Source organism: Psammomys obesus, unplaced genomic scaffold (assembly GCF_907164565.1).
Source record: "Psammomys obesus unplaced genomic scaffold, mPsaObe1.curated_primary_1811, whole genome shotgun sequence".
Lineage (NCBI taxonomy): Eukaryota > Metazoa > Chordata > Mammalia > Rodentia > Muridae > Psammomys > Psammomys obesus.
Genome location: NW_026592118.1, coordinates 32,616,242 through 32,631,840, shown reverse-complemented (window position 1 = coordinate 32,631,840; position 15,599 = coordinate 32,616,242). Strand labels below are relative to the sequence as shown.

General features: G+C 42.7%; 1 protein-coding gene across 1 annotated transcript in view; it reads left to right on the top strand.

The window, feature by feature from the left end:
* Nucleotides 1-15,599, top strand: part of Slc25a13 (solute carrier family 25 member 13) — a 158,203-nt gene that overhangs the window by 91,612 nt on the left and 50,992 nt on the right. Inside the window, exons 7-12 of the mRNA XM_055612918.1 lie at nt 164-302; nt 1,003-1,096; nt 1,298-1,382; nt 5,310-5,394; nt 5,802-5,960; nt 10,699-10,712. Coding sequence (XP_055468893.1) covers nt 164-302; nt 1,003-1,096; nt 1,298-1,382; nt 5,310-5,394; nt 5,802-5,960; nt 10,699-10,712 — 576 coding nt within the window. The remainder of the gene's footprint in view (nt 1-163; nt 303-1,002; nt 1,097-1,297; nt 1,383-5,309; nt 5,395-5,801; nt 5,961-10,698; nt 10,713-15,599) is intronic.

Sequence of the window (15,599 nt, the reverse complement as noted above, 5' to 3'; positions counted from 1 at the left end):
TGTGTGTGTGTGTGTGTGTGTGTGTGTGTGTGTGTGTGTGTGTGTGTGTTCATTTCTGGTTACTTCCAAAACAGCATTGGATATATGTACTTTTGGAACCACTTCACCGATGTATCTTTTTTTTTTTTCTTCGCTCTCTCTCTCTTGTTTTCAACTTACCAAGGCCGCTGGAGGCGCTACGTCCCATCAAGTTAGTTTCTCCTATTTTAATGGATTTAACTCGCTCCTTAACAACATGGAACTCATTAGAAAGATCTACAGCACTCTGGCTGGCAGCAGGAAAGACGTGGAGGTGACTAAGGGTGAGTGATAGTATCAGAATTTTTGTTTCAAGTGTGTTAGGGAAGGAGGCTGAGGAAGGCAGCCTGGAGTTTATATTAGAACGCTCTGTCCCATTCATACCATTGATTAGTTGGTGATGTGTCCTCCAGTCTGTGATCAGACAAACTAAAGCAAACAAAAACAATCTTTACTAAGTTTCTGATAAACTGAAGTTTTAGCCTTTGAGTGAAGACAAGATAAAAGATTTGTTGAGTCTTTTCAGTTCTTGCAAGAACTTGAGCTACATAGGCGGCCTCACAAGTGGCCATCAAAAATATGTGGGAGTTTCACAAACCTGTCTTGATGATAGCATCATGTGACCCCTGAGCTCAAAGATATCAGCATTTCAATAGGATTAAAAAAAATAGAAAACTCACTTGGATTTGTAGTAGTGTCAACACTGGAGAGCAGGTTGAAGCTTCGTACACTCTTCCTGTTTTCCCTGCTCTGTAATCTGAATACCACCCAGTGCCATGTGTTTACAGCCTTCAGGTAACACCAAGCTTTTACTCTAAGTGTTGGGATGGAGTTCTGCATTCTTTTTCTAAGGGTGTGAAAGAACTGGAGGAATGGGGAATGACTTCATGGTAACGTGCGATGTCCACTCTTCCAGTGCTTTGAGCCAATGCTGACTTTAGTGTTGATCTTTCTCAATCTCTCTTTCTCTTTTTTTCCATGCAGAGGAGTTTGCTCTGGCCGCCCAGAAGTTTGGTCAGGTTACACCCATGGAAGTTGACATCTTGTTTCAGTTAGCAGATTTATATGAGCCGAGGGGGTAAGTTGGCTTTTTTAAAAGTCAGTTTAATAAAAAAAGGTTAGGAACTAGGTGTAGGGAGAATTCAGCAGGAGAGAAAGAAACCAAATAATGAAGGCAACACTGAAATACAGGAGGTGATAAAAGGAGCGCTCTGGAGTTCCATAATGTGAGTTTAAGAAATCTGGTACTTCGTCATTGTTGCGTTTGCTTTCTGTCCAGACGCATGACCTTGGCAGACATTGAGCGCATCGCTCCCCTAGAAGAAGGAATGCTGCCCTTCAACTTGGCTGAGGCCCAGAGGCAGGTGAGTGATCAAAGTGAGTCCTCTCCTGGAGTTTTCTACAGAGATACCCAGGCCCCTCACCCTTTCTTTGAGTTCCCAGCATTGGTTTCTGGCTTAACCATTTTCCAGTTTTGCTCCCCAAATGCAAGCATTTTGAGGAGGCTGAAAGGAAAAATTGTTTAGCAGCCTTCTGGTGAACAGATACGGGCGTGTGTTTCTTAGAAAGACAGGGCAGTTCCCCCAGCACTAGAAACCCCAACGCTCCAGAAACAAGTAGCTCTTTTCTTCTTCACATCTAATACAGAGGGATGTGGGTGTGGAACACTGATTCTTGCAACTGTCCCCAGCAGCTGCTGGCCTTGCTAAATGAAGGCTATCTTAGCTCCTCAGCGGGGCACTGTCAGAGCATTGTCTAACAGCCGTGCCTTCCGTTTTTCTGAGTATCAAAATGAGATAATTTTGTTTAGTCTGGAGTCATAGTTCAGAGACATTTAGACCTATTTTCTCTGTGAAAGGATTCATAAGTTATGTGGAAACAATGTTAGGAATGCTCAATTTTATTTTATGGTTAACAGAAGCCCATGTCGTGAAGTTGTGGGAGTCAGAAACTTAAGACATAGGACCTCCTCACTTAACTCTTGCTCAGTGCTGTAGCCGGGGCTGAGCTGGGGCCTTCATTGGATGTGCTGTGCCTGCATGGCGCTTGTAAAATAAATCCATGAACAGACAGAGCATTTTTTTTTTTTTTTTTTAATAAGAAAAATCGACCTCCTTTAAGGCAAAGCCATCTTCAAATCTTGTGAGACTTAACTGTTTTTGGCTTGGAGCTCTGGGTCTGAACAGCGACGCCACTTTGACCACAATGGGTTGACGAGGGCTGCATTTTTAGGACTGTCAGGCCTGGAGCCAGGATCCCCCCTCCCTTTAGCTCCTTCCCACCCAAAGGCAGCAGAGAGTTTTGTGTGCCGCATGGAAGTGGAAGGAATGGGTGTGTATGCCCAGTAAATCCCAACTAGGCACCTCTGGGAAAGCAGCTGGCTGTGGTTAAAAGAGGAAGCCGATTTCCCCTGGTACAGGAGAAAGAACTGTGTAATCCCGGGCAGAGGTGGAAGCAGCCCTGCGCTCCCCTCCCTTTGATTTCAGACGCTGTGTCTGCGATAATTATCTCTTCGTCTGCGTGCCACCAGCTATTGTAGAGATTTGGGGATTTAGGAAAGCAGAAGGGCTGTTTCAGATCTCCCCTGCTTCCCCCTTGGCAGCAACACCTCTCCATTTTTCCCCTCTGCGCCCTTTGCAGCTTTGGAGGGTTTATAACGGGTGCTTGTTGGTACTGGCCAAGAAAGGGTTAGAGGAGTTTGTTGAGATTTCCAGTAGGAAGTGATTGGCCGTTGCTTAGAGGTTTAAAGCAATCCAGAGCAACCCTACCTGAAATGTAGGGTGGTTTTGTTTTTGCTATACAAACCCCACTGCGCCTCTCAAATTCAAGCAAGGCAGGCCACCTACCCGTGGGCTACTTTGCGTTTTCCTTACATCCTACACCCATTCAGTGTTTGTCCTAGACAGGGAAGCAGTGAAGCTGGACTCTTTCCATCTGTCATTTTAAGAACATACGGCATTTTGTAGCTTCCAAAAAGTTAAATGAGAACCTGGAATTTGGTTCGTCTTTTAGAGGAAGAATTAGCAATAATGGCAGGTTCCTTTAGTGTCTTCAGAGTGCTCTCATTATTTTGATGCCAGAACATTTTTAGTATCACATGTTTTCCTGCATGTAAATAAAATGATGTTCTTCCTTTGACTACATCTGTCACAATGAAGGTAGAGCAGAGTGGTAGAATTGGAGACAACCCATGGAATTTGTGGAGGAAATGTTTTACCTCCTTAGACGCGCATATTTCTATGTAGAGCTGTTTTCTGTTAAATGACTGAAGATTTCAAATGATCTCATTGTATTGGAGTTGTGTTGCATTGACAGCAGCTAAAATTCAGTGGGTTGGTAGCTGAGGTTGGTGATCGTTTTCATTGTTCCCTGATGTTAATTATCCTGCCTTTCGAAAACAAATTTTATTGAATGTATTATTAGGCGCTGACTATATGTCACTCTCACTTGACAACTCTGTGGGACAGAGTTAATATTTTATTTACACAGATGGGGTGGTACAATATTCTAAAATGGATTGGCCTAAGTAATGCTAATGATAACAGGTCAGAAGAGCAATGACAAAACAGTTAATTGTTTTGAAATATTAATTTTAGGAAGATGACCAAAAATGAGGGGGAAAAAAAATAGAGTCACCTATAACTCACCTATAACTCATTTAGTTATGGCCATCATAAACATTTTGAGTGTTGCTCGGTAATAGAGATGCCAAAATATTAGTACTAATTTTATATATTATATTATATTATATTATATTATATTATATTATATTATATTATATTATATTATATATTTCTATATATTCACAGTATATATGTATATATCTATAATTTTAACAACGAAAGATTTCATATTCTATTCTCTTAATTTATTTTTTTTTAATACCATGAAGGGCTGGAGAAATGGCTCAACTACAAAGAGCACTTGTTGCTCTTGTAGAAAGCCTGGGTTTAGCTCGCAGCACCCACACGGTTGCTCACAGCCATCCTTAACTCCTGCTCTGAGGGATCCTACACCCTCAAGGCACCAGGTATACATGTGGTATACATACACAAAAAAGACAAAACACTCAACACACATATATGTGAGAATGCCATGAAATAGTTCAGTCATTTAATAAAGGTAAAAGGAATATAAATACCAAACACCCGACTACTCAACCATGTTCTTTTTAGCTTCTTTTCTTTCATTTTTAAAATATATTAATTTTATTTTTATGCGCTTTGCCTTCATTACATCAGTATTCCACAGGGGTGCCTGTCACCATCAGATTCCTAAGACTGGAATTGCAGAAGGTTCTGAGTTGCCATGTGGGTGCTGGGACTTGAACCTGAGTTCTCTGGAAGAGCAGCCTGTGCTCTTAACCACTGAACCATCTCTCTTGCCCCTCATGTTTTCTTTATAAAATAAGAGTTTTGTGAACATTTCTTTAAACCAACATCTGATCTTTGAAGATACCGTTTTAAATAGTGTGCTTTAGTTTTAAAAGTGATAGTATTTTTTAATTTACTATTTAATTTTGAGACAGGGTCTCATTATGTAATCCTGGTTTGCTTGGACTTAGCTGGGTAGATCAGGCTGGCGCAGATCTCACAAAGAACAGCCTTTTCCCCCTAAGCACTGGGATTAAAGCTGTGTGCCTCCATGCCCACCAGCATAGTATTTTAAACCTCTATTATTGGTCATTTAGTTTATTTTTAGAATTTCTGCTCATGGAGTTCTGCTCTTTAAAGAGCCTATTCCATTTCCCCCCATCTTTCATTGCTGTTCTCACCTAACTGTAAGAACAGCAGCATCAGAGATTATATTCATTCTAAGTATTTAGATATATGTTATTAAATTCTCAAAAGCTCATAGTTGGTGAGCTCAAACGGTGAGTTTGAGGATAACATTTTATCAGTTGTTACCAGTCTGAGTATTATTATTTAAAACAAAAACAAAATTCAAATAGAAAGCCCAGCCAGTTTGATGAATCAAGAATGTTATCTCCTTGTTTTTTTTGTTTGTTTGTTTGTTTGCATTGACATTTGTAGGATCACTAGTGAGAACTGTGCATTAGAACATTGGCTCAAAGCATTAATTTTCATGATCTTATGTCCCAATATGATTTCAGTCATGCTTAGTAGGGAACCCCTTTTACTAATGAGCACTTGGTGGACTCGAATCTCATTTTCCTTCTTACATTTTAGTTGTATTGTGTTTAGAGTACGGTGAGTGACATTTTTAATGACTGCACGTCTCTGCTCTGTCCTCGGCTTGCCTGCTTCCTGCATCATGTGTGTGTGAAGCAGAAGGCCTCAGGTGATGCAGCTCGGCCAGTCCTTCTCCAGGTCGCAGAGTCAGCCTACAGGTTTGGTCTGGGTTCTGTTGCTGGAGGTTAGTCATGGATGAGTGTCACCTTGTCACTTTCTTTGTTCGTCTGGTCTTCTCTCTGCTTTTTCACCTTGCCACTTTCAGTGGTCACCCCCAAGTCAGTCACCAACCCATACCCATTAGGTGGGAGCAGAGCCAAGCGGCCTTTTCCACCTGCACGGGAGCTGCATCCCACAAGCGATAATTTTCTCTCCCTTCTGTGAGGTTGGACTTTCCCCAATATGCTTTTAATTTAAACCCTAGTGACATCCTTTTGTCAAGGCACATTTGAAGAAAAAAAAATTTACAGAGGCAGCTCAGTAGTTCGTGCATACAAATATTCCCGTTTTCAATCCTTTCTTTGAGTGTTGTATTTCTTTCACCCACATCACCGTAATTCTGGCTGAGATAATGGCATTTCTTAATTTCAGCTGTGGGAGCCACTGCTGTGTACCCTATCGATCTTGTAAAGACTCGAATGCAGAACCAGCGATCAACTGGCTCTTTTGTGGGAGAGCTCATGTATAAAAACAGCTTCGACTGTTTTAAGAAAGTGCTCCGCTACGAAGGCTTCTTTGGACTGTACAGAGGTTAGTACAGCATGGAGTGGTGCAGTGCTACGTCCATGTAAGTGGAATCGTGGCCAAGGTTTTGCTTTCCCATCTCAGTGCCTGAAATGAATTAGAGAGACTGTTAAAATGGAAATCCAGCGGATTCTCAATTATCCATGCTAATGGGTGCAGGCTGTAGGCATCTAGGGCATGGCTAATCAAAACAGCCCGGAGTCTGAAAGCCATTTATATTGCTCTGTTGTGTGTTTTATTTCTTAAAATAATAAATTATTTTTATATTTATTTTTAGTGGGTTTTTGAAAAGCTCGTTGTTTGCGTTCTTGAGTTATTCCACTTACCATCTACTGGGGAAACATATCCTAGGGACAAGACACGGCCTGCTTCAGATTTTTGAGTCTCCTGGAATGTCTAGTGATCCCCGTCCCATAGTGTCACTTTCCATGGATTCAGTTATTCATGGTCAACCATGTTCTAAAAATACAGACTAGAAAATTCCAGAAATAAGCAACTCACAAATTGTAAATAGTGCTCTAGTCTGAGGAACATGTGACCTTCCTCCAGTTTCTGCTCCAGAGTCCAGCCATTGCATTGTCTAACGTATTTTCAGGTCGGTAGAGTCTTAATGCTGCCTCTCACAGCCACTCGCCTCTTTTCCTCACCTCACTAAGGCATTGTACCAGCGTGTATTGCATCAGGAAGAGTGAGGGCAATGCAGTAAGCTACTTTGAGAGAGACCGCATCCATACGCCTTTAATTACCGTACACATTTATGGTTGTTTTGTAAATGTGACTGCTGTTCATCTCTTGCTGTGTCCCATTTTTAAATTTCATTCTACCCTAGGTATATACGTATAGGAAAGAATTGAGAATTCATGGCTTGGACTATCTGAGGTCAAGGACCCACTAAAGCCATACATGCTCCAAGAGTGCTGCATGACAGCAGGGAAACCCGTCAGGCAGATAACCAAGTGTCCACTGGAATCTTGCTTGCTCACCTCCTCGTGACTTAGGTGCTCTTCCCTGCATGCGAGTGGATTTGATTCGCACATGCACCACCCTCTCTGCCCACCTGCTTCTTTAACATGTAAGGTTCATGAAACGGTGGTAGCAGGAGCAAGGAGCGCCTGTGCCGTTTTAATCAAGGGCCCCGCAGACCTTCTCTTCTGTTGGCCTCGCTGGAGGAAACATACCCTCTTCCCCAGCTTCCTGTCTATCCTTGCCTTTTGCAAAGAGTAGATGAGTACATTCCCATAAACTCAAATGCAGAATTGCAAGGTGCTTCAAGTTGGGCCACTGCCGTTTGTCCAGCTGCAGCTCTTCCTTCTTCTTATCCGTAGTGCTTGGTCCTGGAAAAGAACACAGTGCCTTGTGCTCCACTGAGGCATCATGAAAGTGGCAGCCATGAGAGAACCTCTAGGACTCTTCTGCCATCTGCTGACTTTAGTCTCCGAAGTAAACTGAGTTAGTGAGCAAAACCCCTGTTACTTTAGAAGCTGGGAGGCTTCCTCCTGCAGAGGTCTACTCTGCAGGTGCTATTGTGGATAGGTAGATAACCCCCATCAAAGGCCTTTTGATCTTTTCTCTCCCTTCTTTCCCTTGCCCCCTGCCTCCTATTACAATTTGGAAGGTCTTTGACCCCAGGTGATTAATGATGACCCCTGTAGGGTCACCACCTTTCATTTGAAATGCTTTTCCTCTTTGGTGACAACAACCTTTCAAATAAAATGGCTTCTAGGTAGTACAAGGTTAATGTCACCGTTGATGCTTTACAGTATCTCGGGCAAAATGACCACTTTACCTGCTCCCATGGTTTTTGTTGGTTTGCTTGCTTGCTTTTAAACTCTGAGTTCTGTTGTGCACAGATGTCCATGCTTTGCTCACTACTGTTATGGGCTTTTATGGTATGGAAATTAATGGCAACGGTGCCTTTCAAATTGGGGAACCCTGCCTAACAAAGTGTTAGCCCTTCAGTTTGCCTGTGTTGACTTGCTTTTAACTTCCAGTCCCCTTTTCTCTCTTGTGATCTGGCAGATCCTGATTCTTCGTTATAGCTAAATCTTTCTCTGTGTGACCTCACCTTTTGACCCCGTGAGCAAAAGAGCTCATAGGGTGCTTGTGTTGAATGACTGACCGTGGGCTGTGAAAAACAGTACATTTCTCTTGAGGACTGAGCTGTGGATGTGTAGAGAAGAGACACACTGCTTTTAACCTCCAGGCAGGAGAGTGAGCTGGCACAGAGAGAGTCTGTTCATTCCGGGCACCAAGAGACAGTCCTCACCTGTTTCCAGGTTCATAAATAGCCATTTATCTAACCCACTCGGGGTGTATGAACCCTTAGGGCAAGGACTGGAGCTGTCTGTCAGGCTGATGAGTAGAATATGAATATAAGAAGGTTAGCCCTGGGATTCATTTATGTTTTCTTGTTCCTGTTGCTTATCTTTGCTAGAGGATGGATTTTAAAACAAAAAGTTGACTGTAAAACTCTTGTTTTGGATTAAGCAATTAATGAGATGATAGACAGTTAAAGATAACATGCCCTGAAAATGGTGTTTTTCTACTCTGGACTGCTGAGGAACCAGTGCTCTTGAGCTCATTGTACCCAATCATTGTGTGTTTGTAAATGTGTGTCATTGGGCCAGAGAGAGACCAGTGAAACTGTAGTTAACCCAAGGAAAATGGTCACTATTAAAATGAAAATAATAGAGACAAAAGGCAAGTATTTCTGAGACTCAGCCTTTATATACCAAGTTGTTATGCAAAACGTCCTCAGGCAACTCTGGACATCTCACTTTAAATGTAATTGTTTTTTGAAATTTTATAATTATAAAGGAAAATGGTCAAATTTAAACTTGGACAGTATAAACTTGCTGCTGTTAATACTCTGTACCAGTAGTGGTTGAAATATTGCTGTATATCTCTAATTTATAAGTGAGCTATAAACTATTGGGCATTTTCTCACATTTCAGAATTTGCATGAGATAGAACTATCCTCTACATAACATGTGTAGGTGATCATGTTTCCTAAATAGGATAATTTGAGAATTTGGTACAAATGAGATCTCCCACCTATTTGAAACCACCTCTTAGGCATGCTTGCAGGGACACTGGGCTGACAAACACTGTCAAAGAAGGCACTTGTGCATCAAGTGTTTTTATTCCAAGGTTAATAGCTCCCCACCACAGTCTTTTCCAACATCAGGAACTCAGGAAGCTGTTTTTGTATTTAGAAGTCGTTCCCCATGGAACCAGAGTGAAGGTTCCCACCCTAGCTGTCTGCCTGCGCTTTAGGGCTTGTTTGGCCTTTTTTTTCTTCATCAACAGGCTGCTGCACAGGGCCCAGGCAGAACACGCATCCAAGTCGCTGCCCGTGGGCAGCAGGAAGGCTGAGCGCCAGCGGTGGGGTTTACAACCTTTGAGAGTTGTGAGGTGGGACACTCACTCTCAGTGCCCAGTGTAGGGCCCTGTTGCTCCATCCCCCAGACCACCTTGTTTTTTGTTTTTTGTTTTTTTTTATACAACTCTTGATTGCTGGGAAAGTTCCTCATAGGATTCAGGCTTCAAACACCTCTGCAGTGCAGGTGACTTTTTTTTTTTTTTTTTTAATAAACAAGAAGATGACACCTCTTGTCAGGTATTTTTGTAAATTTTGAACATCCAACCCTTAGGCTGTAAGTAGATAATCCAGGATTCCCCAGAGTTACTCTAAAAAATCTTTGTCTCCTTCCAGGTTTCCACACCGATTTAACTCACTCAAAGGTGTTTGAAACCTGAATGAGCTCCCTGACAGTTCCTTTGGGTTGAGTGAACTGCTTGAGCAGATCCGCTCACTCATTGGCCTGCCATAGCCTGAGCTGGTCTAAGAGAAACAATTGCTGGGTAGTCGTCCATAAGCAAATGTTCTTAACGTGCCTGAAATAAGTAATTGCTGCTTCTGAACTTACAGCACCCCCCCCCCCCCCCCCGCCGCAGTGCCCAGGTGGTCAGCTGAGGAATCTCAGACATTGGAAGATGGTTGGGGAGGACTTTGGGGACAGGTGTTATATTCAAGAGAAATCAGAGTACATCAGAAGCATTTCTTAAACCATTTCTGTTTTTATTGATGGGACAGCCCTAAAATTTGTGTTTGGAATAAGAAAAAAGAAAAATTCCCAGAAAAGCAAATTAGATCATTTTATGAACTACAGCTTAATTTGGATAAGCATTTATTGGCAAATAAATAATAAAATGAAAATTAACCCCCACAAAAATTTTAAAAAAAAAATTCAGTCAGCCCATTGAATTGTCTGTTTCCAGTTGTTTTTGTGGTTCATAGCAGTCATCCTCCATGCTGGCATGTTCTCAAGGTGACATCTAGAGGATGTTCTGGTGATATTTCAGGAAACCATTGATCTGTGTGTGTTCTAGAAGAAAGTTGGCAGGCAGCTGGTCTAAGCCAAGTCTCTTGTTATAGCTGATGGCAGTATAGCTGAGAGAATCTAGGTTCAGGGGGCTTCTCAGGAGAGAAGCCTTCATTCTTCATTCTTAACTCTTGTGGAGAAAAATAGGCCCAGAAATCTTAATGCTAAAATAAAGCTATGGAAGTTTCCTTCGGTCCTGCTTGTACACCGTTGAAGAAACCAGTTTCTCTGTGAGCTGCCTTGAGTTATGGGTCCACTCCTGTCCAGCAGGATGTTCATTTTGTGCAGAATTGGCTACTTTGACTCTAATTTTCATGTCCACTTTCTTTAATGTTTTCATGTATGGTGTTAATTTACAGAAATCAAAGGACAGGTATTTGATTGCTGGAAACCAAGAGTGAGCAGGAAACTCAGCCACTTCCCAGTTTAGGGAGAAGGGGAACCTTCTGGCAGACACTGCGGGGACACACACTTGAACTGACGCGGGTGAGAAGTGGGTAGAGGCTTGAGAAAGCCAGACAGGAGCAGTGTTGAGCCCAACAAATTTGGGATTTGGGGTGACAGGTCTCAGAATTTTATGTAATCCTAAAGGAGAGATTAATAACAGATTTGTTTCCGACTTCTCAGAACAGTGGTGTTTGAGCAGCTGCTGCCCTTGTTCAGATGGAGGCAGATTAAACATCTTAGTTTAGGTAGTAGATGACCAGCATCTGGAACATTATTAGAGTACGAAACCGAAGGAGACTGAGTGACACGTCTTCACGGTCTTCTAAGAAGCCCCCAAATAGAAGCATCAAAAGACTCCCTTTTCTTCTAGACCTTTATTGGTGTCATTCGTTTTTGTGTTTTAATACTGAGGCTCCCAGAGGAACCCTGAACCATGTGTAGACTCTGGTCGAAAATTCTGATAGAGCATGGAACCCTGTCAACAGGTGTTGAAATCTCGATCACTTCCCCCTCCTCTTTCCTGGCCTCATAATCAGCCACTGTGGAGTAGCTGCTCTGAGAGCCTGTGGAGAATGGGACTGTAGTGAGGCTTTGAAACTGGAGAGTGTGTTTGGGAAGGTGTAGGAGCCTCCTGCCTGGGGCAGATAGACAATGAAGTGGGGGGAGGCAGGAAGGAATGCTTGAACTAGGGTGGAGAGAAAGGAATGAGAATAAAGGTTGTAAGGCAGGCTTCTCGGAGTGCCGAGAGCTCCAGAGTGAGGGTTAATGCAAGTTAATTTCAAAGCAAGAGGGGGCTCTCTGGGGACATGGGAACCAGTGTAGTGACCTCCACAGTAAGGTCAGGAGGGTAAGACAATGTGGGAGGATTGCCACTTGGTTCAAAGTGTGCTGGCCGTGGCTTCATGGAGCCATGGTGTCATGTGTATTCATTTTCCTACCAAATTCCACCCCGCATGCCTTCTACCTCACAGCGTGTAGGCTCTACCACTGTTCTCAGGGCTGCCTGCAACCTCAGTTTGCTTTTGTTTGAACTAACACAGCTTTACTCCCTTAGGTTTTGAGTTTCTTTCTAGTTAGAGGCCCTGTTGCCTTTATGGACTTGCTTGTCTTACCTAAACCAGCAGTTGTGTTGGCCACAGTTTCTAAGGATGAGAACCTAACTTCTGATCACCACCTTCTCCAGAGAACCTCCTATTCATGACCCATTGGCAGAATGAGAGGTGTGATGCCACCCAGCTGGTTTTGTTATATGAAAGGCACCCTCTAGGAGGAAGTATGTTCACTAGACGGAAAAGCCAAACAGGAAAAGCCTAGAGCCCTGTGTGAGAGCTGGTACTAAGTAGGAACGTAACCAGTTCTGCTGCAGGCAGTGAATAGTTTGGGTGCTATGGACCAAGCTGCTTAGCCTCTGCATAAAGTCTGGCTCCCATGAAGAAAGAGGACAGGGAACAAACGTTCAGTGTTGTTATGGTGCGTGTACTGCTGCTGTTCATCATGATGATGATGATGATGACATTGACAATGACAAAGTCCACTGAGGAGTATTTTCTGTGTACTTGGTGCTCTTCTCAAGATATATATTAACTCGTTTTTCTCTTCGTAAGTATGAAGTTTTCCCTTCATAAGCCTAAGAAGGGGGAGATGTGATTTTTTCCTATTGGGGAAAGGGTGAAAACTAAGGTACAAAAAGACCAGTTGACTTACAGACAACTTCCAATAAAAGAACAGTTGGAAGTTAAACCATGTAGTGGCCCTCAGACCCATGCCCTTAGTCACACGACTCCTGCCACCCAGGAGAAATTACGTTGTAAGCAGTTGCTTAAGAACAGAAGTTCAGAAGTGTTTCAATGTTTAGCTAAAATATTTTATTTTAACTTAAATAACTAACAATTGAAAATTTGTTTTATTTTGGTGTTACTGTTTTTTTTTTTAGGTGGGCACCTAGACCCTCAGTCCAGGTGTCGCTGATTAACGGGGGCTCTTTAAGGATAGGCCTGATGCCAAGTGGATAGCATCGCATTCCTTACTGTCTTCTGAGTCCAAGGCATTCTCTAGCCTGAACTGCCTCTTAGAAATAAGAGCAATGCAAGGCTCTGGCTTGGAAAGATGGAAAGAAGGACATACAGCTTTGACTATGTAAAACAGGGGATGAGCACCTTCTGCCTTATATACATTCGTTCTCTGAATTATCAAAATAAGTGCTAGGTAGAAAGATCTCTCAACTAGAGAGTGGCACAGACCCAGAATTGCAACCCAGATCCGTCTAACTCCAAAGCTTATGCCTTGCCATTCAGCTGCTACCAACTGTGGGGGAATAAATAAGCTTTAATTGGGTTTGGATTGTTAATGAGTATTTTCTTGGTCTTTGCCAACTCTGAAATTCTAGAATGACATAATATTTTTGAAGTATTTATTAAAACTCTTTGGTACATAACAGTGTGGTAGGCCTCTCGTTTAGAGCACGTTGCTCATAGGAAGCTTCTTTTGGGATGCCGTGTGATGCTCTGGCTCCTGGTGTGGGCTCAGTACCCTCACCTGTAGTTCATTTCTCATTGGTTGCTCAAAGGGAGAAGAAACAGTGTGATTTATATTTTCAACCCGTGAAATTTGAAGAGAAAATACTGCATTAATTCTGTGCCCTGTAAATCTTTTCTCGCATTAGCAGCCTTCTGGTAACATGTGCCAAGGAAGACTTGCCATGTGTGCTGATGGAGCGAAACTAAAAAGAGAAGATTAGAGAAGTAACCACACTAATAAATTTCATCTGAGGCAGCTGGAAAATGGACTGCTGTTTTGACAAGTTAGAAACAACACGCACACATCCCGTTTCTGTTCGGAGTGGCTTAAAATGAATTTCTGGGGACCACCAGAGACATCTTATATTAGCAACCTGGTTTTTCTGCTGAGTTACCCAGATGTCAAACACATATATATGTTCTTGAGCTGGAAGCGTGGCTCTGATGAGGTGCTGTAACTGGAATGCTAGCTGGAGGCTTACCAAAGCCGTCTTTACCCTTCTTCTCAGAGAACCACGCACAAGAAAAATTATTGGAATTCCCACCTTTGTGCTTTCCACTGTCTGGCAGTTTATGATGCCTTCAGGAGACCTTTGCTCAGGGCTGATAGTGTCAAGGCCCATCTGTTCCTCATATTATAACCCAGGCTTAGCCGTGTTTTACAGTAGAGCCGTAGGAAAGTAAGAACAAGAATGGTTCTTTCCCTCGCTGAGTGTCAGAACCTGGCCCAGGTCTTAGGGATGGATGTATAGTTTGGTTTTGTTCCATTCTGGAGGTCTTCATTTAGCAGGAAACTTGTGGTCTCTGATTATATTCCTTTAGGGTTTTTTTCTTTTCCTTTCTCTTCTCTCCTTTTCTTTTCTTAAATACCTCTAGCCTTGACCAATGCCCTCCAAGTGCCTCCAGGACTTCTTACTTCTTAAACCTAGCTCCATGTGTCCACAGAATTTGGTGCATGCCCCTTAGCCTAGCTCAAATGTGAGCAGCAGTGTAATAATCAGGTAAACAGATACACTGGGGCAAAACTGCCTAGGTGAACTGTGCTGCCTTCCAACAGCTAGGTGATCTACAGCGCCTTGGAAGTCAGCCTCATTTTCTTCATGGTTTGCGAGATGGGAAGAGGAAGGGGGAGGACTGTGGTGGTGGCGGTGGTGATCCATAAAATAGGATCATCATGTAAATTAAATGTATTAATTAACACAAAATATTACATGTAATACTTGGTGTGCAGTGAATGCCCCAAACGAAGCCTTTTTTATTAGGACTGTGACTCACAGTCTCCAGTCATCTTGCTGACTCTAGAAGGACCATGATCTTGATATTATGGTACCCTTCCACACATCGTTCTTGCCTTCTGTTCTGCTTTGATCTTGTCTCCAGAGACCTGGACTTACAGAGTCCCAAGACAAATAACTTAAGCCTACTTCTTTGATACATCTCTCCCTCTCCCAGGCATCTTGTTGTCTCCCTACTCAGATAGTTTGCAAACTGTTTTCAGGTATTCTGTCTTCTTTCTGGTACCTATAGACAAATAGGATGGGATGGTAGGCAAGTGGGCCTTTCTGTAAACTGAGACATTTTCCCCAGAAGTCACGCATCTCTCTCATTTCGGTTCATCCCAGTTCATCCTGCCAGGCACATGCAGAAAGTATTGGGTAGATGTTGTTCCATGAATAAATATTTGTTGCTCTATTTTTGGTCTTAAATGAAGGTTTTTCTGTTTTGTTCCTTGGTGTTCACTAAATTTCGAGTCAGAAGGACAAATTCCAGCCTGCTTCAAGGCTGGCTGAAGTGATGGTATGTAACAATGCAGTTATTGGATTCCAGGCAGGTTTTTTAAATCAATTTATTTTTTTATTAATTATAATTTATTCATTTTGTATCCCAAATGTAGCCCCCTCATCCTCTCCCAACCCAACTCTCTCTCCCTCTTCTCCTCCTGTGTCCCTCCTCCAGTCCACTGATAGCGGAGGTCCTCCTCCCCTTCCATCTGACCCTAGTCTATCAGGCCTCATCAGGACTGATTGCATTGTCTTCCTCTGCGGCCTGGCAAGGCTGCACCCTCCTCAAGGAGAGGTGAGCAAAGAGCCAGGCTGGTTTTTATTAGCCATTTAAAAGACTCGCAGGGTAGGCATGGAGACAAGAGATCGTCATTTTAATCACAGTGTTTAGGGTTGCTCTGCGCCGTAATGATGAGAAAAATACATGTAGCAAATAAATACTTCAGCATTTGTGGGGGGGGGGGTGCCTGAAAGCAGAAAGAAATCAAGATTTTGCATAGTAAGAATTAATTTAAA